At 41.4% G+C, this 23,725-nt stretch overlaps 1 protein-coding gene across 1 annotated transcript; it reads left to right on the forward strand.

The window, feature by feature from the left end:
* On the forward strand, positions 6,533-9,349 carry LOC105162333 (cytochrome P450 CYP736A12-like). The gene is made up of 2 exons (XM_011080340.2): positions 6,533-7,437; positions 8,263-9,349. Exons 1-2 carry the CDS (start codon positions 6,550-6,552, stop codon positions 8,875-8,877), a joined length of 1,503 nt encoding a protein of 500 aa, XP_011078642.1. The 5' UTR covers positions 6,533-6,549; the 3' UTR covers positions 8,878-9,349.

Here is a 23,725-nt window from a genome sequence, read left to right on the forward strand (position 1 = left end):
GCCGATTTCTGCAGGAATAATAGCTTCAGAACCGTAAACCAGGCAAAAAGGGGTCTCACCTGTAGACGACCTCGGGGTCGTCCTGTACGCCCATAGGACACCTGAAGTTCTTCGTCCCATGATCCTTTTGACTTGATCCTGGTTTTCAAATATTGCATGACAGTTCTGTTAGTCACCTCCGTTTGCCCGTTAGACTGAGGATGACCGACCGAAGTGAAATTCTGCTGGATTTTTAACTCTTTCAACCAATTCGTGATTTCCTTACCCTGAAACTGTGTGCCGTTATCCGAGATGAGTATCCTAGGAATTCCAAACCGACAGATAATGTTTTTCCAAATGAAGTTAATCATCTCTTTCTCTGATATCCTAGCCACTGCCTCGGCTTCAACCCATTTCGAGAAATACTCGACCGCGAGTATTATGAATTTTTTCTGTGCCTTTGCGGGAGGTAGGGGCCCTAATATATCGATTCCCCACTGGTCGAATGGACATGTAATCTGCACTGGTTCTAAGGGCGTGGCAGGGACATGTATACGGGAAGAAAACTTTTGGCAGCTCTCACATTTCTGCACTAGTGACTTCGCATCCTTCATCAAGGTCGGCCAGAAGTATCCCTACCTGGTGACCTTCAATGCCAGCGACCTTGCTCCAGAATGGTTTCCGCAACTGCCTTCGTGAATTTCTCTCAAGACATATTCTGCCTGCTCATGGTTTAAACATTTGAGAAGTGGTCCCTCGTGCGTTCTTTTGTAGAGCTCTGACTCGATCATAGTGAACCTTGCTGCTTTCAGCTTTATATTCCTCGCACGCACCGGGTTCTCCGGCAAAATTCCTTTGCTAAGAAATACCATCAGTTCATCTTTCCACGTACAGGGTTGTTCTACGGTCTTTATGTCTAACGTCTCGACGATGGCCGGTTTCTCCTTCATCATTATTGTGATGCTACGACTTTTTACACCGGACAATAACGCTCCAAATTTTGATAGGGAGTCCGCTCTGTCATTTTCGTCTCTCGGTATCTGCTGGACAGTACATTTCTCAAATCGTTCCATCCACGATTTAGCTTTCTGGAGGTACAAGGCCATGGTTCGTTCTTTAGCCTCATAACGCCCTTCGACCTGCATGGCCACCAATTGGGAGTCCGTGTATACTTCTAGGTTTCTCGCTCCCGCCTCGTGGGCTAGTTCTAACCCCAGGATCAATGCTTCATACTCCGCCTCGTTGTTAGTTGCTTGGAACGACAGTCTCGCAGCTACCTGTATCTCTATCCCCTTGGGTCCTTGTATCAGAATTCCGGCACCACCATTACTGGCGTTCGACGACCCATCCACATGTAGCATCCATAATTCATTCTTCGGTGCGTTCTCGTTTGACATTTCGATCACAAAATCTACCAGGATCTGGCCTTTTTCAGAAGTCCTAGCCTGGTAATCAATGTCGTGTTCCCCCAACTCTATCGCCCATTTCACCAAGCGACCAGAAACCTCTGGTCGAGATAGAATGTTCTTGAGTGGTTGGTTCGTCAATACTACGATTTTGTGCGACTGGAAATATGGTCTCAATCTTCGTGCTGTAACAACTAACGCGAGGACCAACTTTTCGATCATGCTGTACCTTAGTTCGGCCCCTTGCAACATCTTGCTGACGTAGTAGACCGGATTTTGGATCTTGTTCTCTTCCCTTACCAGGGCCGAACTAACTGCGTGCTCAGATACAGCCAGATATAAAAACAATGTATCCTCCATTCGAGGATTCACCAACAGTGGTGGTTTTCTTAAGTAATCCTTGAGTTGGTTGAACGCTTGTTCGCATTCATCCGTCCATTCGAAGTTTTTTGGTTTTCTCAATACTTTAAAGAAAGGTAAATTTCTATCCGCGGATTTAGAAATAAATCTACTGAGGGATGCGATCTTACCAGTTAACTTTTGGACGTCTTTCACAGAGCATGGCGACTTTAACCCGAGGATTGCTGCGATCTTCTCAGGGTTCGCTTCGATTCCTCGACTACTCACCATATAGCCTAAGAACTTCCCTCCTCCAACTCCAAAAGTGCACTTTGTGGGGTTGAGCTTCATTCCATACGTCCTCATTATAGTAAAAGCTTCCCCGAGGTCGCGCATGTGCATTTCCGATCGCTGACTTTTGACCATCATGTCGTCGACGTAGACCTCCATCGTTGACCCGATTTGTTTCTCAAACATTTTATTCACGAGCCTTTGGTATGTCGCACCTGCATTTTTGAGACCAAACGGCATCACGTTATAACAAAATATACCTTGCTCAGTTACGAACGACGTTTTGATGCGATCCTCTTTTGCCATACGGATTTGGTGGTAGCCCTGATACGCGTCCATCATTGAAAACAATTCAAATCCTGCCGTTGCGTCAACCAATTGGTCTATCCTGGGCAACGGGTATGGGTCTTTTGGGCATGCCTTATTCAAGTCCGTGAAGTCGGTGCACATCCTCCATTTCCCAGAGGCCTTTGGTACCACTACTACATTTGATAACCACTCCGTATAATGAACTTCAGATATGTACCCTGCTCCCAGTAGTTTATCTACCTCTGCTTGAATGATACGGTTCTTTTCGATCCCAAATGCTCTCTTCTTCTGCCGGACCGGTCGGACACTGGGATTTGTGTTCAGCCGATGCACGATGATTTCTGGGTTGATTCCTTTGAAATCTGACGGGCTCCATGCGAACATGTCAAGGTTGCTGCGCAAAAAGGTAATCATCATTGTTTCGAGTCCTCTTTCCAATTTTGAACCTATTTTTGTAGTTTTCGTCGCATCCCCTGGCACCAGCTCGATCTCTTTGTGTTCATCGATTGGTGTTATTCTCTCCTCGTTTTTGTTCACCAGTGATTCTTCAAATTTCCTTTTCCTTTCCACCGTCTCTTTCTTCACGGAAAGATTATAGCATCGTCGAGCTTCCTTCTGGTCGCAGGCGACCTCTCCTATTCCGGCAGGGGTGGGAAACTTCATCCTCAGGTGGTAAGTAGATACGATGGCCCTGAAACTGTTTAAACCCGGTCTACCCAAAATAACATTATAAGCGAAAGGAGTTTCAACCACAAGAAATTTTACCATTAGTGTTCTCCTCCGCGGTTCGTCACCAATGGAAACGGGTAACTCGATTGTTCCCAACGAATCCACTTCTCCTCCTCCAAAGCTGACCAGCGGTGATCTCACGGGGCCTAGTCTGGTATCACCTAAGCCCATTTTGGTCAACACTCCTTGGAGGATAATATCTGCTGAGCTCCCATTGTCTACCAGGACTTTATGGACTGTGAAGTTGGCGATGTCCATTTTGATTACCATTGGGTCGTTATCGTCTCCCACCTTTTCTTTTAAGTCTTGGGCCCCGAAGGTAATGTCTACTTCTGGTGATACATTCATGATCTGCCGATCGGTGACCACAGCCATCCTTCGCTCGATCTTCTTCCTTGCTCGCTTTGAGTATCCTTCGTCAGGTCCTGCTATTGAGTGGATAACCCCTTTTACAGGGGCGTTCTCGCGAGCATTATGTCCTGCGCCTACGCCGTTTCCTGTTCGCCTTTCTCGGCTCCGCGATCTGCTTTTGCGATTTCCATCCTGATAATTTCTTGCTATCAGGTCCTTGAAGTATCCCTGGCGAATGAGACGCTCTATTTCGTCTTTGAGTTGGTAACATTCGTCAGTATCATGGCCTCGCTCCCTGTGGAATCTGCAATACTTGTGTGAATTTTTTCTAGCTGGGGTTGCCCTTGTGGGTTTCGGCCATCTGAGCACGTCTTTCCTTTCTAGCATAAGCAGTGCCTTCGCCCTCGTCGTGTTGAGGGGGGTATATTTCTGATATTTACGCTGGTATTGTTCTCTGTTCCGTTCGTGCCTCGATCGTCGCTCCTCCTTATCATAAATCCTGCGACCTCTTCCTTCGTCGGATCTCCATTCGCCATCCTTCAAGGCATTCATTTCTTCTTCGTCTATGTACTTCTGGGCCATGTTCATAAGTTGCTCGATGTCCGCCGGGGGGTCGCGCGCTAACGCAGATGCAAATGCTCCCTTCTTCAGCCCATGGATCAGGATGCTTACCATCATGTCGATTCTCAAATCAGGTACTTCTAGCGTCCCATTGTTGAAACGTCCCATGAAACTTTTCAGTGCTTCATTGTCTTGTTGTCTGATGGTGAATAGGTGGGTAGCAGATCTTTTCTGCTTCCATTTGCTGGCAAAGTGGAAAGCAAATTTCTGCGTGAGCTGCTCGTGTGACTCGATGCTCCCCGGTGGTAGAGTGACGAACCATTCCTGGGCTTTACCTGTCAGAGTGGTAACAAATAATTTAGCATTAATTGGGCCTGGTTGTCCGTAAAGGTTCATCACCATATCAAATGCAGCTAAATGTTCTAATGGATCTTTTGTTCCATCATATTTGGTGAGGTCTGGCATCCTGAAGTTTGGTGGTACGGTCTCTATTAAAATCTGGTTGCAGAATGGCGAGTTTCTATGTTGAGACACGATCTCTCCCCTTTTTTTTAGTTCGTCAATTTGTCTCCCCAGTTTGACGATTTGCTTCGATACACTTTCGACCTCTGCACGCGATATCGCAGGTCCCCTAACTTGGCTCTTCTCTCGACTACTAGAACCCACCTCCGAGGGTAGGCGTTTGTTCTGATCCTTTCTGCACGTTCCCAGTGTCTTTTCCGGTTCTCTTTCCTCGAATAGTTTCCTCCGTGGACCACCTCTTTCAACGGGGGTGGTGGTCCTTCGTTCGTATGCCACGATAGCTTTCCTTCCGGCCTCTTCCATCAATTACTGTAGCTCCATCTTCGTCAGCTGAATGATGGGATCTGTAGTCCCCATCGTTGTATCCAATCCCAGGATATTTCTGCCTGATTCGCCTTCCATGTTCTCCAAAACCATTTCGTTCCCACAGACGGCGCCAAATGAATTGTCAGAAGACTTCTCTTCGAGGTCAGGTCGCGATAAGTGACTTCTATCCCGATTCGAGCTTCGAAACAATCCCTGAGAACACAGAAAACGGGTTAAGCCAGTCGGGAGGTTTCCCGACGAAGGCTCTCCGACGCTCAAGTCAGTACTTTTTCTAGCCTGGAAAGGATATGAGTAATTTAGTTCTCAAGAGTATAAAGTGAACATTACCCGGCTAGGAGCCTCTTTGCTCCTTTAAGTATGATCTCCTCCCCAGGTAGAATGGAGTAAGTGCGGATATATGGCTTTCTTGCCTTATTTATGCACTCTAATTTGTAGCTTAATTGGGTAATCCCATGATCGTAGCATCCATAAATTTCTCTTGTGTTTACCCCTTTTCACGTGGGCGCGTAATCTTCCCCGATCAGGATTTAATTAAAAAAAGTTAATAGAATAATTTAAATTTGAATTAAAAAAGTACCATAAATAATAAAAAATTCTGTGAGATCATGTTACTCATCCTCATACACATTACTTTGATATCCCCTCTATCTTTTGGTAATTTCAAAAACACCCTCAATGGTATTTTTGTTTTTGAAAAGTCATACTAAAAAAATTTGACCAAGTCAACAGAGGTATTTTTGGATTTCAGCTACTAAGAGTGGTTTCTGTAATTTTTCAAAATGCGGGAATGATTTGTATAAAAAGACAATAAATGAAAGAGCGTAAACGTAATCATCTCTAAAAAATTTGATCATTGTCCAACATCCATTTTAGCGAGACTCTAAATGCATGCACAATTACAAAAAGAAATATATGCCAAGATACAAAATTTATATTGTTCGAAAGAAAAATAATCTAATATTCAGCTCAAAATCGATTGTATTAGGATCATTTCAACTGAATCTGCTGTCCCTGAAACTGAATATAATATTTAATCAAATTTTGTACCCAAACACTTAATACATTAATAGTAATATGAAAATTGTCGCATAGTCTTTTTTGTGGATAATCTTTTCTTCTTGTTGCAGTGATTGACAACAACAAAAACAATGCATGCAGTGGACGCAAATAACACAAACTAAAAACGACTTCGAATGTGACTTAGAAAGCGCCAAATGAGTTCTCCTAGGAAAGGACAGCATATATCAGTCCATTCGTTAACATATATATGGGAATCCATGCTCTAGAAAAACACCATGCATGTTGGAGGTGGAGAATTTTTAGGCATATTAGATTTTGTCGAATCAAATCAATTATAAAGTAGGTGTATCACACATATTATATAATTGATCATTTTTTTAAATATATACTAATCACACCGTAAATGTATTGCATTTACATACAATTAGTTTAAATTCGATCAAATTCAATTTAAATTAGAATTTTCGTGTTGAACATAGATAAAAAGCATCATCATCATCGATTTCAACTCCACCAGCAGATTCTTATTTGTCTCCTTCCATCCTCAATTTCGACACTCAAAAATGACCTTAACATAATCTATTCAGAAACTGAAGTGGACAGGGCTATGTCCCACAGTAATGTCCAAGCAAACAAGTCCGACAGAAATGCTATAAGTATCTGTCCACACAAACATTAAGCATATACAAGAGAGAGAGAGAGAGAGAGACCTAAAATGGCAGTCTCTTGGATTTGGCTTACACTCATAGCCTTTATAGCAACCTCTTTGCTTCACAGGTTGGTGACGAGCAATAACAAGAAGAAGAGACTGCCTCCAGGTCCAAAAGGGCTCCCTATTTTAGGACACCTCCATTTGCTGGGGAAAAACCCTCATCAAGATTTGCATAGGATAGCCCAAAAACATGGCCCTATAATGTACATGCGATTCGGGCTTGTCCCAAACGTCATCGTCTCATCGCCTAAAGCAGCTGAGCTCTTCCTCAAAACACACGACCTCATTTTCGCCAGCAGACCACCTCATCAGGCTGCTAAGTACCTGTCTTGGGATCAAAGGAACTTGTCGTTTGGTGCATACGGTCCCTACTGGCGAAACATGCGTAAACTGTGCACACTAGAGTTGCTCAGCAACCTTAAGATCAGTTGTTTCCAAACTATGAGAAGGGAAGAACTTGGGATTTTCATTGAATCACTCAAACAGGCTGCTCGTGATGGTATCCCTGTTGATCTTAGTGCAAAGGTTTCATCCTTAACTGCCGAAATGAGTTGCAGGATGGTGTTTGGTAAGAAGTACGAGGATAAGGATATAGATGAGAGAGGGTTCAAGACTGTGATTCAAGAGGGGATGAAGTTAGCAGCAGTTCCCAATTTGGGGGATTACTTTCCTTTTCTTGGAATCCTGGATATCCAAGGGCTGACAAGGAAAATGAAGGCACTTAGCAAAGTGTACGATGATTTCTTTGAAAAAGTTATAAATGAGCATGTTAGGGATTGGGATCATGGTGAGCAGACCAAAGACATTGTTGATACCATGATGTCCATCATGCAATCTGGACAGACTCGTGAGTTTCAGTTCGACCGGCGCCATGTCAAGGCCATTATGCTGGTAATCTTACATTCAGGAAAAATATTTTTTTAATCCGTTAAGTATGTCCAATTTTAGTTTTAGTCCTATAAGTATGCCCATTTTTTATTAACTCCAGTAACTTGCAAAATTGATTAGTTTTAGTCCTCCGGTCGATTGGATTTATAATTTACGCCTGAAAAGTGACATGGCATGACACCTAGGTGCGTTTTTGTTGATTTATAATCCTATATGGCTAAAATTATGATGTGGAAGACAAATTGGCCATCTTTTGTGCAAGTTTGAAGAGAAGAAAAGTCACCTTTCTTCCCTCCAAAAGATGGTCAACTTGTCTTCTACATCATAATTTTAGCCACATAGGATTAGAAATCAATAAAAACGCATCTAGGTGTCATGCCATGTCACTTTTCAGGCGCAAACTATAAATCTAATCGACCGGAGGACTAAAACTAATCAATTTTGCAAGTTACTGGAGTTAATAAAAAATGGGCATACTTATAGGACTAAAACTAAAATTGGGCATACTTAACGGACCAAAAAAATATTTTTCCCTCTTACATTCTAACTAACACTTCTATCATTTACAATGTAATTGTAAATCTGCTATGGGTGCTACTTCCGATCGTTAAAAGAAATATGACTTTTTGACGTAACAATGGTCAAAATTGAAAATTGATTGTGAATAGTAATACAATAATTAGGCGTTTTAGCAAACGGGTCAAAACATTAGTTATAACTAAAAATTATGAAAAAATCGAATTGCAGGAAATAATCTATTTTCTTGTAATAGTTGTCTTAGTTCCCTCGTTTATCCACACTGGTTTAGGGGAAGAATGATCTGTGCAGGACATGCTTGCTGGTTCAATGGACACTGCAGCATCATCAGTGGAGTGGATACTGTCAGAACTCTTGAGGAATCCAACAACAATGAAAAAAGTTCAGAAAGAGTTGGAAGAAGTGGTGGGATTGGAGAGGATGGTGGAGGAATCAGATATTGACCAACTCGAATATCTAGACATGGTTGTTAAGGAAACCTTTCGGCTACATCCGGTGGCTCCTCTGTTGATCCCTCACTACGCTATGGAAGACTGCACGGTTAATGGCTACGACATACCTAAAGCGTCACGAATAATCATCAACACACATGCGATTGGACGGGATCCAGACGCGTGGAGTGAGCCTGAGAAGTTCATCCCTGAGAGGTTTGTTGGGAGCGAGATTGATGTTAGGGGACAACATTTCCAGCTTCTTCCATTCGGCTCCGGGAGGAGAGGCTGCCCAGGAATGCAACTCGGCCTCATACAGGTTCGGTTGATTGTGTCGCAATTAGTTCATTGCTTTGACTGGCGACTGCCTAACGGTGTTTTGCCGAAGGAGTTGGACATGGCTGAGGAGTTCGGCCTCGTCGTTAATAGGGCCAACCATCTCATGGCTATTCCTACTTTCCGGTTGCAGAATTAGTTAATGTAAGACCAGCTTTCAGGCTTCGCAAGTGTTTACTTCTTCACAAACTTCTCATCTTGCTTGGGTGAGACAGTAATAAAAGTCAATGAGGCTTAACTCAATTGGCGAAATTGAGACCTCATGATCTTAGATATTATAGGTTCGAATCTCGCCAGGTGCTTTGGATGTTGTCTGCTGTATAGTAAGAGTTGTTGTCTAATAATAGTTCATCGCTCTTACCTCAAAAAATATTTAAGATTTTATCCTTGGGATGATTGATGTTCGTTGCAACCGAGATCCACTACATTGTTCATCAAGAATTCTGAAAACCCCAGTAGTATAATTGATATCTCTGATTCTTTTAATTATACAAAGGGGGAAGAGTAATTGGGTCTTAATCAATCAGAAAGAAGACATCGCCAACTGTAGCGAAAATCATCGGAATCACAGCAGCGCAGATCTGTTGATGCTGGGCTGAAGAATTGGAATCCTGAAACTGTGGTTACCAAGATTTATGGACTCTCCCAAAAACCTGTCTTCTCTCACACCCACTACCATATCTCATGATACACACACTAAACCCCTAACTTCTGTCGGCGGTGATGATGGTGATACGGTGGAAGACGTCGTTGAGGAGGAAGGAGAGGACGATCATAGCATCAGCGAAGGGAATGGCGGTGATCATGCTCGAACAGTGTAGACGGACGCTCGCATGCAATGGGTTCATTGGAACACATCCGGTCACAATTCAATATTGAGAAATTTCTCACCTTGGTGCACAAAGTGATTGATAATGGCGATCACGCCTCCATTCAGGCGCTGGACAATTTGAAGATTAAGTGGGAACAAAATTTTGGCTTTTTTCATTCGAATCGTGTTAATTTAGTGGATGGAAATCAGTTGGCGCACGGGTCCACTTGGCATGACCCCCCGCCAAGTATGCTCGCATGCTGTGGTGATTACGCCATGGATGGACGATGTCCCTACGACTTCAACGAGCGCATGGCCGATAACAGTTCTACCTCCGCTACTTGCTCCATCGATTGCAGTTTCGCCTCCACTGTCTGCTCCGCCTGATGTTGCTACTGTGCCGACAATCATGGAGGGGGATGGAGGTGCTCGAGATAACTCGCTGGAGGCCTGTGGCGTAACAGGGTTTCCACACCCTAATGCATGGATTGAACGGATGGAGTCAAGGCCGCCGCAGGCCGGTGTTCACGATCATATAGGCATCTTTATAGGTACGGTCCCTCTCCATGCGTCGAGTCATGCTGATTCATTTATTGATAAATTTGCTACCGCTTTTAATAATTTTAGTCGTAGAACATTGAAATATATTGATCCATGCATGCAAAATGGAGAAGTTGTAATTGGGCCATCCTTGAGTATGATTCGGGACGGATCTCGACCCTAAAAACATACAGCTGTGTGATACTTTCTGGGAAAGAAAGCATATTTTCATCACTTGAATAGTTTTGTTTGGTCAATCTGGCAAGCTGTAAAGGATGTAATTGCGATATTAAATGGTTTTTATTTCTTCAAATTTAATACGATGGCTGTGATGGAGAAAGTAATTGAGGGCCTGGGTTGTTTCAAGGTCAAATAATTGTTCTTCAACAATGGCAGTCGGGGATGCGTTGCGTAAATATAAACACACACAAGTCCCAGTGTTGATTCGACTGAGACATCTTTCTGTGGAGTTTTGGACCCTTGGGGGTCTTAGTGCGGTTGCGAGTGGGGTGGGGAAGCCGTTATACCCGGATGCCATCACGAACGCATGCATGAGACTGGACTTCGCTCGTGTATGTGTAATGCTATATGTGTCCTCCAAGTTGCGGTTAAGGACTTGATTCAGAATCACAGGTTACTCTTTCTTGGTATCTTTGAAACTCGTGTGGCAACCTCCAATATTACTTGGATCCAACAAAGTATTTGTCCTTCGTGGCAGTGGTTTGTTAACTATACTACTATTGGTAATCGTATTTGGTTAATTTGGAATGATTTTGAGATTGGGGTGGAGATTCTTAATGTTAGTAATCAATTGGTACATTGCTTAGCTACTAACAGATTAATTCATCAACAGCACTTGATTACTATTGTCTATGGATTGAATGATGTGATTAGCAGGAGGACGTTGTGGGGAGACGTATGTATGCTTGCTCATGGGATCTCTGATGAATCGTGGTTTGTGATGGGGGATTTCAATGCTCAGCTCGATATGAGTGAATTTTGTGGGGCTTCTGGTGATATTAGGCAAGCCATGGATGAATTCCATGCATGCATTATGGAGGCCGGACTTATTACGCTTCCTGCGCAGGGTGAGCCATTCACTTGGCATAATTATAGCACGAATGGACCGAGTTGACGGAAGCTGCTTGACAGAGTGTTGGTCAATGATACAGTCATGCAATATTGGCCAAATGCTTGTTATTGGAGCCTTGCTCCAAGTACCTCGGATCATTCTCCTCTCTTAATCCATGGCATCACGCGGTTAAACTGTGTAAGTGTATTCCGATTTGATAACTATTTGGCCTCCTCGCCTAATTTTCTTGATGCAGTTCACTCGGTCTACAGGCACATTATTGTAGGTACAGCTATGTCTGCGGTTACGAGGAAGCTCCGTGCCCTTAAACCTTTTTTTAGGGCTCTTCAATAGCGCAAAGGAAATTTTTCATTAAATGTTAAGGTAGCAAGGGAATTCCTTGCTACTGCCTAAGATCTCTTAGCGAGAAGCCGGCAGGATGAGCTTCTCCTGTAGCTTGAGGATTGTTGCAAACTTGTCTACATACGTGTTGTAAAACTAGAACAAATCGTGCTACAACAACGAGCCAAGATGCAGTGGATGAAAGGGGGAGATCAATGCTCGCGTATTTTCTTCAAAAAAGTGGTTGTCTGCTGAGCATCAAACCATATCTTTCAAATTAAGGACTCAGATGGGAATATGTTCACTAATCAAGATGATGCTATTGCTTAATTTATTCGTTATTTTCAGTATTTGTTAGGTGGTGAGCGACGGGATAGGATGGTGAACATTACACACCTGCAGCCATGGGCGAGGCATGTGCTAACAATTGAGGAGGGTGATGCACTAACAACACACGTTACACGAGATGAAGTGAAGGAAGTCATCTTTGACATTGAGGAGGACAAAGCACCAAGCCCGGATGGACATTCTGCTGGTTTCTATAAATTTGCATGGCCTATTGTGCGGCAGAAAATAACTAATGCCGTCTTGGAATTCTTTAAGCATGGGTGACTACTAAGACAAGTTAACACGAAGATCATTTTCTTAATTCCAAAGGTGCATAATCCCTTGACTGTTGGTGATTTTCGTTCTATATCCTGTTGTAATGTGTTGTATAAAGCAATTACTAAGATTCTAGTGAAACGCATTAGAGTGGTGCGTACTAAATTGATTAGCCTATGCAAAATGCATTTGTATCGGCTGTTCTATTGGAGACAATGTATTACTTGGTCAGGAACTGTTCTCAAGGTATAACCAACAGTGCGCTCCACCCGGTGTGCGTTGAAGGTGGATCTGAGGCAGACTTATGATATGGTGGAGTGGGATTCCTATTTGCGACACTGCGACTTTTTAATTTCCTAGAGAAATTCATTAGTTGGATTCGGGAGAGTGTCACCACCCCTTCTTTCTCGATTGCTCTCAATGGGGGTATTTATGGTTTTTTTGCAGGGGATAGAGGGCTGAGACAAGGTGATCCCATGTCTCCTTACCTCTTTGTTTTGGTTATGGAGGTGGTAGGACTTATCTATCACCAAAGAATAGAGCAAGATGGTGGATTCCTTTACCATTGGAGATGCGGTGATATTGGGTTATTCCAACTCTCCTTTGCTGATGATTTGCTCCTATTTTGCTGAGCGGATGAGGGATCCGACCGGTTGTTCAAAGAGGGATTGGAGATGTTTGCTTCATTGTCCGGGCTTCACACTAATGCTGCCAAGAGTCATATTATCTTCTTACATTCTGCATATCAATGCGAGAGATATCCTCCTTGGCACCCTTGGTTTTCACGAGGGAACACTTCCCTTCACTTATATAGGTTTGCCACTCACTTCGTCTAGGCTTAGAATCATTGATTGTAAACCATTGTTGCTGAAGATAGATGAATGACTACGAGGTTGGGACGCGCTTCAGTTGTCCTTTGCAGCAAGGATTCAACTGATAAAAACGGTACTCATAGCTCTTCAGATCTACTAGGCGATGGCATTTATTTTGCCAAAAGGGATTATAAAGGAATTGAGAAGCGGTTCCGCAACTTTCTGTGGAAAAGAACATCGACCACTAGTTACCCTAAGGTTTCTTGGACACAAGTATGTCAACCGATTGAGGAGGGTGGCCAAGGACTTAAGGATCTTACTGGACTTAACTTGGTCCTTATGACTCGGCATAAATGGAAGGTGGTCAATTCGAACCCTGACTCTATTTAGGTTTCGTGGATTAACTTGGTGCGACTACGTAGTAAATCTATATAGACGGTTGACGCTACATCGGGAGCTTGGGGTTGGAGGAAGCTCCTTCGATTACGTAGTACATTGCAGTCACATATACATTATATGGTTGGAAATGGTAAGAGGATATCACTATGGCACGATCCATGGCATCCTCTGGGGCCGCTTATTCAGTATGTCCCTCGCGGCCCCTCACTTACTCGCACGAGCGGGGATGATTTACTTCGAGTGGTCATCCAGGATGGGGAATGGCACTGGCCTATGCCAATAAAAGCGTCTACAATATTTTTCGGCATCCGGGCCTGAAGGTAGGCTGGTCTTCACTACTTATGGGCCCTTTCAAGATCCCCCGAAATATTTTTATACTATGGGTAGGATTGCATGAGAGGCTCTCTATCATGGATCGATCGTGGCTTCAGCATTTTCATGGTGAGTGTGTATTATGTTCAGGTGGAACCATTGAGACTCACCAGCACCTGTTCTTTTATTACCCTTATGCAGACAGTGTCTTCAACTGTTGCGACGTGAGGTTTGCTTCTCCTAGACTACTAGAGGATGGACCATTGATGTATTGATTGTTGCACGAAGATGGAGGGGGAAACATGTTATCAATGCTGCCTATGTAATCTTTTGGCATCCCTTATGTATCACATTTGGCAAGAACGGAATCGAGGGAGGTATCAACAGCTGGTTCACGGTGCAGTGTCCATTGCTCGAATTATTCTTGATGAGCTTAGACTCCGTATACTTAGTGTTGAACTACCTCATAGCATCAGTACTATCAACAGCTGATTCAGTCAAATTCGATTTGAGCTAAAATTTTCCGTAATGTAGATTTGGATGGATGGATTTAGATTCAAAAAAATGATTTGAAGAAAAAGTTTCAAGAATTTGAAATCCATTAAAATTGAACAAATCATAATTAAAATTTAAAGTTGAAGTATTTGAAATGTTTTGAACTGGGAAAAATTCAATATATTTCTCAGTGATATTGCAAATACCCCCTCTGAAAAAAAAATAGCAATTTATCCCCCTGTATTTTTTTAAATGCAATATTTACTTTCATGTATTTTTTAGAATGAAGCAATTTAACTCCCTAAATAAAGTAGTAAATTGTTTCATCTTAAAAAATACAGAGGGGCTAAATTGCTAGTTTTTTCCATAAGGATAATTTGCTCTTTTGCAATATCACAAGAGGTAAATTTTATTAAGCCCATTTTTGAATTTAAAATTAACCAAAACATAAGTAAACAAAAGAATTTATCATTAGAGTCTAAAATTCATTAATCAAAATATAGACTAAAACTCATTAGAGCATGCAAAAAGAACCCAAAAGAAATAATGTATGGAATTGTGAGAAAATAAAATAATATATATATATATATAGGTAATGCAATACAGTACAAAAAAATGTGTATTCGAGGGGTTTTAGTCACCTTTCTTGAAATTTGGAGCGGTTATATATTAAAGAAATTAATATGATGTCTACCCCAGTCAGCGATAAGATCCCAATCTTATCCTAGCACTTCAACCAACCTCTTCAAGATTTCAAGGTATACCCCTACCCCACAAGGAAATCCCTCTATCAATACAGGTTTTATTCCCCTTGAAGGGAGATGAAAACTATCTTAGCGTTCAACAACATAATCTGGCGTGTTGTTGTTTTCTTTTTTATTCGTCAAACTTGGATTTCTATTTGAGATTCTTTATCTTCTCTTTCTCTATCTTAAAATTCATTACTAACTTAAACGTTAGATTGCTAATATTTTTTTTGCAGGTTCCTTCTTTATGACCTTCGCACGTTTTGACCCGAGATCTATTCTTCAGCCGAAGACAATTGGACCCATGCGGTTCCAACACGCATTAATAATGATTTGACCAACAAACGTACAGTAGAAAACTTAAAATAAAGTTTGACAAAAATAAACAAAGAGTATTAACGAATTAATGTATTAAAAATTTAGAAATAAAATAATAAAGATAAAAGTTTTAGAATTTTACAATATTAGTTCTATCAACTGAGAAGATTAAAATAAAATCGATTTGTTATGCATTATTAAAAAAAAAAAAATACTAACCAGGCTAGTCCACTAGCCCGATCGATAGGCGCTGCTCAATTGGGTCGATTCAGCTCGGTGCATTTTTCATTATGTCAATTCAATTCTAGATTGAGTTGACTTAGCCCGATCTACTACGCATCTTAAAATCAATTCATCAAAGAGCTTAAAGTTTTCAGCGAATATGACTAATATCAAAATATTTATTCTTTTCAAATTTCAAATATTAAAAAAATGCAATAATTGCTGGAAGATACTTTTTTTTAAAAGAAGAAACCGAATCATAACGTTCAAACAATTAATGAACACTATGATTAAAGTAAAATGACAAGTTCCACATGAGTCCCCCTCAGTAGCTCGTCCCCCTCTTCCATTATCTCTTCGTCCCGAGTCTTAATTCAAATAAGCCTAAATTGCTCTCAAATTGGTAGGGCAACAATTATTTTTTTTCGATTATTTTTCATCGTATATTACAAATAAAACTAATTTTATTTACAAAAGCGAAAGAGTTAAATCCCTCCCGTAAAATACAACTCTAAAGTTTCAAGCTCATGTTCATTGACAAAAATTTCTGTTAAAATCCAACTCGCATCCCATTGGTCAATCAATTTATTGATATTGGTATGGTTATAAAATTCGTTGGAATTGGAATCTTATATGTGTCAAGATGAAGTTGTGTTATGAGAAAAGGTAAATTACAACGACATATCTTAAGGTTTGACATAATTACGAATACCTCATTGTTAAGTTGTTTGATAAATTACCATTATCCTCTGATTTTAACGTCCATCTAACTGTTAGTCCAATCCAGTAGGTTTTCATCCATTTTTTGTAGTGAACTGATCAAAATGCCCATATCGACTAGAACTATAATTTTATTTATTTTTAAATTTTTTTAATTTATTTTATGGACTAAATGATTTTTTTTTATAATTTTTTAAAAATTTTCAGCCACCCCTTCTGATTTTTTTAAAAAAATTTACTTTTTTTCTTTAAAAAATACATTAAGACAAAGTTGATAATTTCATACCCCATTCAAAAATTATATAATTTTATCATTGATCAGACTCGTGTAACGTCAAGTTATTTAATTTATCCTTCTCTTTTTTAATTAGACCACGTCATTTTCATGTAACTGCTTTGAGTGCATCATTACCTTAAATTCCCAATTATAAAGTGTCATGCATGTAATATTGCTTGTCTAAGTCTCTTTGACTCTATGTTCTATCTTTTATCGGATTTTTTTATTTAAATTTGAATTTTCATATTAAATTAATTATATTGTAAGTAGTATTGCATTTGTAATAATGTAATTGACATTTTTCAAATTTTATGCTAACCACATAATAAGAATATTATACTTACTGTATGATTAATTTACGATAACTTTATTCTGCCCTTAATCTTTCTCCGGACAACCTCTAATTCTACTTTTGAAAGTAAAATTTATGCATTAATAAATGAAAATGAGACCAAGTAAGCTCTCTCTGCATGAGAGTTTTCGTTTTCTCTGCATGAGTGTCCTCATCTAATTCAAACACCATGTGCTATGAATTTCTAACGCTGGAAATTTCACTCCAGCGTCCCCTTCCAATGACTTTTAGGCGCCTTTCCTCATGGAATGGGGGTACTTTTTGCATAGTGTGCTCGAGTTGTCGTAGTTTTTCTATATTCTATCTTTTCTCTTCTGATTAAGGTTCGATTTGGGGGTGTGTGTTGGTAGGTTTCGCCTCTCGGGCCATTCGTTGCGGCGGTGTCACTAGGTCCTCTTTGGACATTGTTCCATGACAAGCTAGAGCTAGGATTCGGATTAGAGTTCTTAATTTTTGGGGGACACTTAGGGTAGTTTCTCCCCGGGTTCTCCACTTTGGCCTCTTGGGTTATTTTGCTTTCTTTATTTTCAATTTTTTCTAGTTTCATTTTGTGTGTCCTTGAGTTCCTTCTGAAATCGATAGGCAGATTCAGTTTGGAGCTTCGATCACTGGTAGGCGCTTGGGCAGGGTCATCATCTCTGTCTATCACTTTTTCATAGGAGAGGTGGATAGAGAGATGGAGAGATGAAGGAGGAATATTTGGCTGATATAATGAGGAGAGTGGTATGGCAATTGCTGATTGGTTATGGAATAATGGAACAGAGACTCATGCCCTTTGTTTCGTATGGTGAGTGTGTATGTCCAAAAGCCTACAGAGTTGAGGCTTTTTCGACCTTGACTAAGGGCATGTTGAGTCCTATTAAAGGGATGAAATGTCAGCAGTTGATAGGAGAGCCACTCTTATTGCGATTTAACCATATAATTGAAAGGGAACGTGATTTAGAAGGGTATCCGTGGGGCTTCGAATGTAACATCGTGATCTAGATTGTGTTCACGCCTATGTGAACCCGTTGTACTTTTGCTTAAACTGATGCAATTTTTATATACACGTCCATGCCTTATTGTTGAGTAAAATGAACGTGGGCATCACAACGCACATTGGTAACTGAGTGGGGAAGTTCTGGGATATGGATATGGATATGGATAACTTGGGTTGTTCATGGGGTTCCACCCTTCGTATGCACGTGCTGATCGATGTCAACCTTCCTCTCAAGCGAGCAATAAAGACTAGAACTACTATGGGGGAGGAGTACCTTGTAACCATATCATATGACGGTATTACTAATTTTTGCTATCTTTGCGGTCATTAGGGGCACAATTCCAAGTATTGCGAGTTCCAATTCAAGAAAGGATCTAGGATGGCCACTTCGTATAGACATTGGTTATAGGACCCCCTTCCAATGGGAAGTGGTTTTAATCCGACACGGGGTTCAAGCGAACTGAAGAACAGGGTGATTGCTATAGAAAGAAAGAGAGGGGGGTTCTATATTTGGTGAATTCGAGGCAACTAGTTGGAACAATAAAGCAGAGCAGGGATCATAGGCCAAATGGGTACAAGGGAAGGGTTTGCATTTAAGGTCGAAGCATGCTGGGAAGGGGTTGATATCTAAGAAAATTATCTATCTAGGTGGAGAGAAAGTGGGTTAGTAGGGGCAACTGGTGGCTTGGCAGCAGGATGACCCTAAGGGCTCTTGCATGGACCGGAGTTGATGGAATAGGCATCATCCACCTTCTAAAATCCAAAACAGGATGTGGATATGCACGCTAATAATATGGGGATCCAAGATAAAGTGGCTTGGAGCTCGATTTAGTCAATTTTCCTCTTAGATTTGTGGCAAGTGGCTGTTCGACGTAGAGCTCTCAAGGGATGCGAGGTAGGTTATGATGGTGAGATCGTATGCAGGAGGAAGGGGGCGGAAGTGCTGTCCTGGCATTAGTATAATTGAGCCAGACTTAGAGTGTGTTCAAGCTAGCAAGCGAAGGTTCTAATTGATCGATAAGCTTCCAACTTCTTAATTGGCAGAGGTTGCAGAGCAACCCCATCGAGAACCATGAAAATCATAGCATGGAACTATCAGGGGTTGGGGGCCCTTAGACAGTTCGGACGTTATGTGAGCTAGTTCGGCTCCATAACCCCAGCTTGGTCTTCCTCTCTGAGATTAAGTAAAACACTAGCAGATGTGATATGATTAAATAAAAACTAAATTATTTTGGTTTGGGAGTTTCATCCAAGGGTAAGAGCGGGGGGCTTTCGTTGCAGTTGTGGAAAGAAGTGGAAGTAAGGATTCAACCATTTTCGGACCATAATATCGATGCTACGGTGCACAAGGAAGACGGTGGCTTTCACAGTTTATACAGGCATCCAGATGTATCTAAATGTAAGATGAAATGGTTTGTTTTGTGTCAATTCAGTTAACAATGGCACAAGCCTTGGCTATGCATGGGAGATTATAACAAAATTTTGCATCATCATGAAAAGCAAGATGTCCATGCATGGGCCTCATAGCAGATTAAGGTGTCCTTGAGTGTTTAGCCGATTGTAAATTACATGATTTGGGGTGTCAAGGGTCTGTTTTTACAGGGTGCAATCATAGGGAACTTTCAGGGATGATTCACGAATGTTTAGATTGAGCTTGTTGCGACAATAGGTGGGCAGCTTTGTTCCCAACAACCTATGTTTCTCACTTTCAAGAGGCTTGTTCAAACCATGCTCAGCTCCTACTCATTTGCACGAGAGACTGAGAGGGAGCCTAAGCGGGGTCAACCCAGGTTCTTCGTTGAGGCTGCTAGGCTCTGATCGAAAGATCGCAGAGTGTGGTCAAACAGGGTTGGGGAAACAACCTTAGGTGCTAATCCGACTAAAAAAATGCTCCAAAAAATTCAGGAGTTAGGATAGGACCTGTTTTAGTAACATTTCAAGAATCCAAGAAATTATTGAGAGAATTAAGGCAGAATAAGGCGATGTCATTACAATGGTTGCGAAGAAGAGAGTTTGAGTGCCTCAACATAGCATCTTTGAGATGTGTATTGATTTTTTATGAGTTCTCATACTTCGGTTCCAATGGGGAATTTAACTTCACGAGGTAGGTGGTGGCAACTTCTTGGAAAGCCTTTAGAGTAGGTCGCCCTAAGATCACGTTGTATGCTGACAGCATGTCTACAACTAGAAAGTGGATTATCTTGTTCCTTCTGTTAGACTCCATCCCAAACGAAAGAGGAATTGAGACCTATCCTACGGGGTGCACTACCTCACCAGCAAAGCCATAGAGTGAGGTGTCTATCGGCTCTAGCGGGATATCACCTAGTTCCATTTGCTAGTATACCCTGTAATAATGGACATCTACCTGTCTAAGTCCACAAAAATGCATTACACAGTTTAATTAGCTACAGTAGGAGAAATAACAAGTGCATCATTATAGAGTAATCTACTCCCTACACATCAGCAGGACCAAAATGGATTATGGGATCCCCTACTGGCATCTTAAGAATGTGGTTGGATTTGTGATGAGATCTCAGTTTCTTTGCTTATACTATAGGCCTGTTGTTATCGCAGAAAATAACTACTGACTTGACAATGTTATGCACTACACCCAAGTCTTGGATATAGTTTTTTCATCCAAACTGCCCCCTTAGTTGGTTCTGAAGCTACTATGTACTCAGCTCCAGTGGTGGAATCCGCTGTAGTATCCTCCTTGGAATTTTTCCAAACCACTACACCACCATTCAGCCTGAATACAAAATCCTAGTTGAGACTTGGTATCATCCTCATCAAATTGGAAGCTAATGTCATTGTAGCCTTCTAGAATTAACTCTCCACCATCATAAATCAAGAACATATCTTTAGTCATTCTCAGGTACTTAAGTATGGTTTTGACTATAGTCTAGTAAGCCTCACCGGCACATGCCTGATATCTGCTCGTTAGGCTCAAATCAAAAGCGACATCTGGCTTTGTGCACTGCACAACATACTGTATGTTGCTTACGGCTGAAGCATAGGGTATGTTAAACATTTTTCTGAGCTCTTCATCAGTCTTAGGAGATTGCTTCTTGGACAGCTTAACCCCATGCCTCATAGGAAGGAATCCGCCTTTGGAGTTTTTCATCTTGAATCTCTTCAAGACTTTATGAACATATGAAGTTTGGGTCATTCCTAACATCCTTTTAGATCTATCCCGGATAATCTTGATGCCTAGGATGTAGCAAGCCTCACCCAAATACTTCATGGAGAATTGTGTGGACAATCATGCTTTAGTGTCACCTAACATCTTGACATCATTGCCAATAAGCAAGATGTTGTCCACATAAAACACTAGGAACGCAATTAAGCTCCTACTGTCCTTCTTCAAGGGTTAAAGTCGTTCTTGATGAAATCATAACCCCATGTGACCTTATCAAAATAGATATTCCAGCTTCGAGAAGCTTGTTTGAGACCATAGATGGACCTTTGGAGATTGCAGACCTTCTACTCTTCTCCAACAGATGTGAAACCCTCTGGCTGATACATATAGATGTCTTCCTCAACGAACCCATTACGGAAAGCCGTTTTCACCTCCATCTACCATATTTCATAGTCATACCATGCAGCTATGGTGAGCATAATCCGAATGGACTTGGCCATGGCTACGAGCAAATAGATTTCCTCAAAATCAACCCCAGGTCGTTGAGTATACCCTTTTCGCCACAAGCCTGGCCTTAAAGGTAGTAACCTCTCTGTCAGCTCCAAGCTTACGTTTGTAGACCCATTTACACCCAACAGATTTAACACCCTTGGGTTGGTCTACCAAGGTCCAAACCTTATTTGAACTCATAGAGTCCATTTCAGATTTCATAGCCTCAGCCTACTTTTTCGAATCGATGTTCGACATCGCTTCTCCACAGTTTTTAGATCATTACCCAATTGACCAGTTAAACCCAAAATCCATACCTCTCAAGCTGTTGGGATAATTTGGTTGACCTCCGGAGGACAAGAATATCGTCAGTGGGAGCTATAGGCGCAAATGATGTCACTATATCCGTTTGAGGTGTGGCCTCACTGGATTCCTCAAGGAGCAATTCCTCATGTTGTGTATCTGATGGAAAACCTTTTTCCAAGAACACTGCATTTCGAGAAACAAAAACTTTTTGTTCCAATGGATCATACAAATAATACTCCTCAGTTTTCTTAGGATAACCCATGAACCTGCACAAACTAGACCTCGAGTCCAATTTGTCTCCCACTGGTCTCTTGACGTATGCAGGGTAATCCCACACTCTCAAGTACGTGTATGACACAGGCTTGCCGTGCCATATCTGATATGGCGTCCTGACCACGATTTTAGATGGTGCCATGTTCAACAACTTAGCTATCGTTTGAAGAGCATATCCCTAGAAGGATAAGGGCAATTTAATAAAACTCATCATGGATCGAATCATGTCCAACAATGTTTGGTTCCTCCTTCTAGAGACACCGTTAAGTTGTGGTATTCCAGGAGGAGTCCACTGAGAGAGAATTCCATTCTCTTTTAGGTAATCTAAGAATTCTCCACTTAAATACTCACCACCTTGGTCTAATTGAAGGGTTTTAATTTTGTGACCAGTTTGGTTTTTGATTTCAAGTCTGAACTCATTAAACCTTCCAAAGGCCTTAGACTTATACCTCATTAGGTAAACATAACTATACCGTGAGTGATCATCGGTAAAGGTTATGAAGTAGAAAAATCCACCTCTAGCTTGTGTATTGAGTGGCCCACAGACGTCTGAATGAATCAAATTCAACAAACCACTAGCAAGCATAGTTTGTCCTACAAAAGGCTTTTTGATCACCTTCCCTTTCAGATAAGACCCGCAGGTTGGTAGGTGATCCAAATCATCTATCTCTAGACTTTTTGAGTCCACCAACCTTTTAATCCTATCTTGAGACATCTGACCTAGCCTTGCATGCCAGATCTGTGAATTTTCTTAATTTTCTATTTTACATTTGATTTGAGTAGTCATGACGAAATCATGTCGTTGGAGAATATAAAGACCAATATGAAGTTTGCCTAGCAGATGTGAAGAACCATTCTTCATCAAAATGAAAACAAATTTTATTGATCATAAACTCAAAACCAACATTGTCCAACACTGAAATGAAAATGATATTCTTGATTATGCTAGATACATAATAGCAATCTTTCAATTCTATCCTAACTTGATCATTAACATCTAAGTGGACTATCCCTACAGCATCAGTGGCAACAGCCTTGCCATCGCCAAGCTTCAAAACCACCTCGTCTTTACTTAGCTTTCTGCTGCATTTACAGCACCTGCAAATCATTGCAGATGTGAGCCCACAGTCGGTATCCAATACCCAAGAAGCAAAGTTAGTTATCATGTTAACCTTAATAACAAATGTACTTGCACTGGAGAGGAGCTTAGGGCACTCCCTCTTTCAATGGCCCTTTTCCCGACAATGCATACAGACATCATGTGCCCTTATTGACTTAGAACCCACCTTCCCTTTACCTTTGCCCATCCCCACCGCGGAAACAAGAGAGCTCAAAGCGCTCGCAGCAGCTTTTGCCTTGCCCTTCTTCCTATTCTAGCATCTGGCCCCGTTGCCTTTCACTTTAGAGGTTGAAGCCTCCCCAACCAATACCGATGACGCAGACTTTTTGATCGTTGCCTCGTATTGGACCAACATGTTAATTAACTCGTGTATGGTCTTCTCAAGTCCATTCATGCTGTAGTTTACGACAAACGGGTCATAAGAGGGGGGAAGTGACTGGAGGATCACGTTAATGTACGTGTCATTATCAAGTCCAACTTGAAGATCCTCGAGCTTTTCCACCAAGAAAACATCTTGATCCCATGCTCTTGCACAGAGGATTCCTTAGTCATCTTGGTGCCAAAAAAGGCTTTGGTGGCGGCATATCTAATATGCCTACCCGGAACCGCATAAACATCTTTCATGCAAAGCATTATCGACGCGACATCATCGTGTCTATC

Source organism: Sesamum indicum, linkage group LG5 (assembly GCF_000512975.1).
Source record: "Sesamum indicum cultivar Zhongzhi No. 13 linkage group LG5, S_indicum_v1.0, whole genome shotgun sequence".
NCBI classification, from domain to species: domain Eukaryota; kingdom Viridiplantae; phylum Streptophyta; class Magnoliopsida; order Lamiales; family Pedaliaceae; genus Sesamum; species Sesamum indicum.

Excerpts from the sequence above, each read along its gene's own strand:
- LOC105162333 (XM_011080340.2), top strand. The coding sequence starts at position 6,550 with ATGGCAGTCTCTTGGATTTGGCTTACACTCATAGCCTTTATAGCAACC. Across the intron at positions 7,438-8,262 it reads ATGTCAAGGCCATTATGCTG|GACATGCTTGCTGGTTCAAT; the intron begins GTAATCTTACAT and ends TGATCTGTGCAG.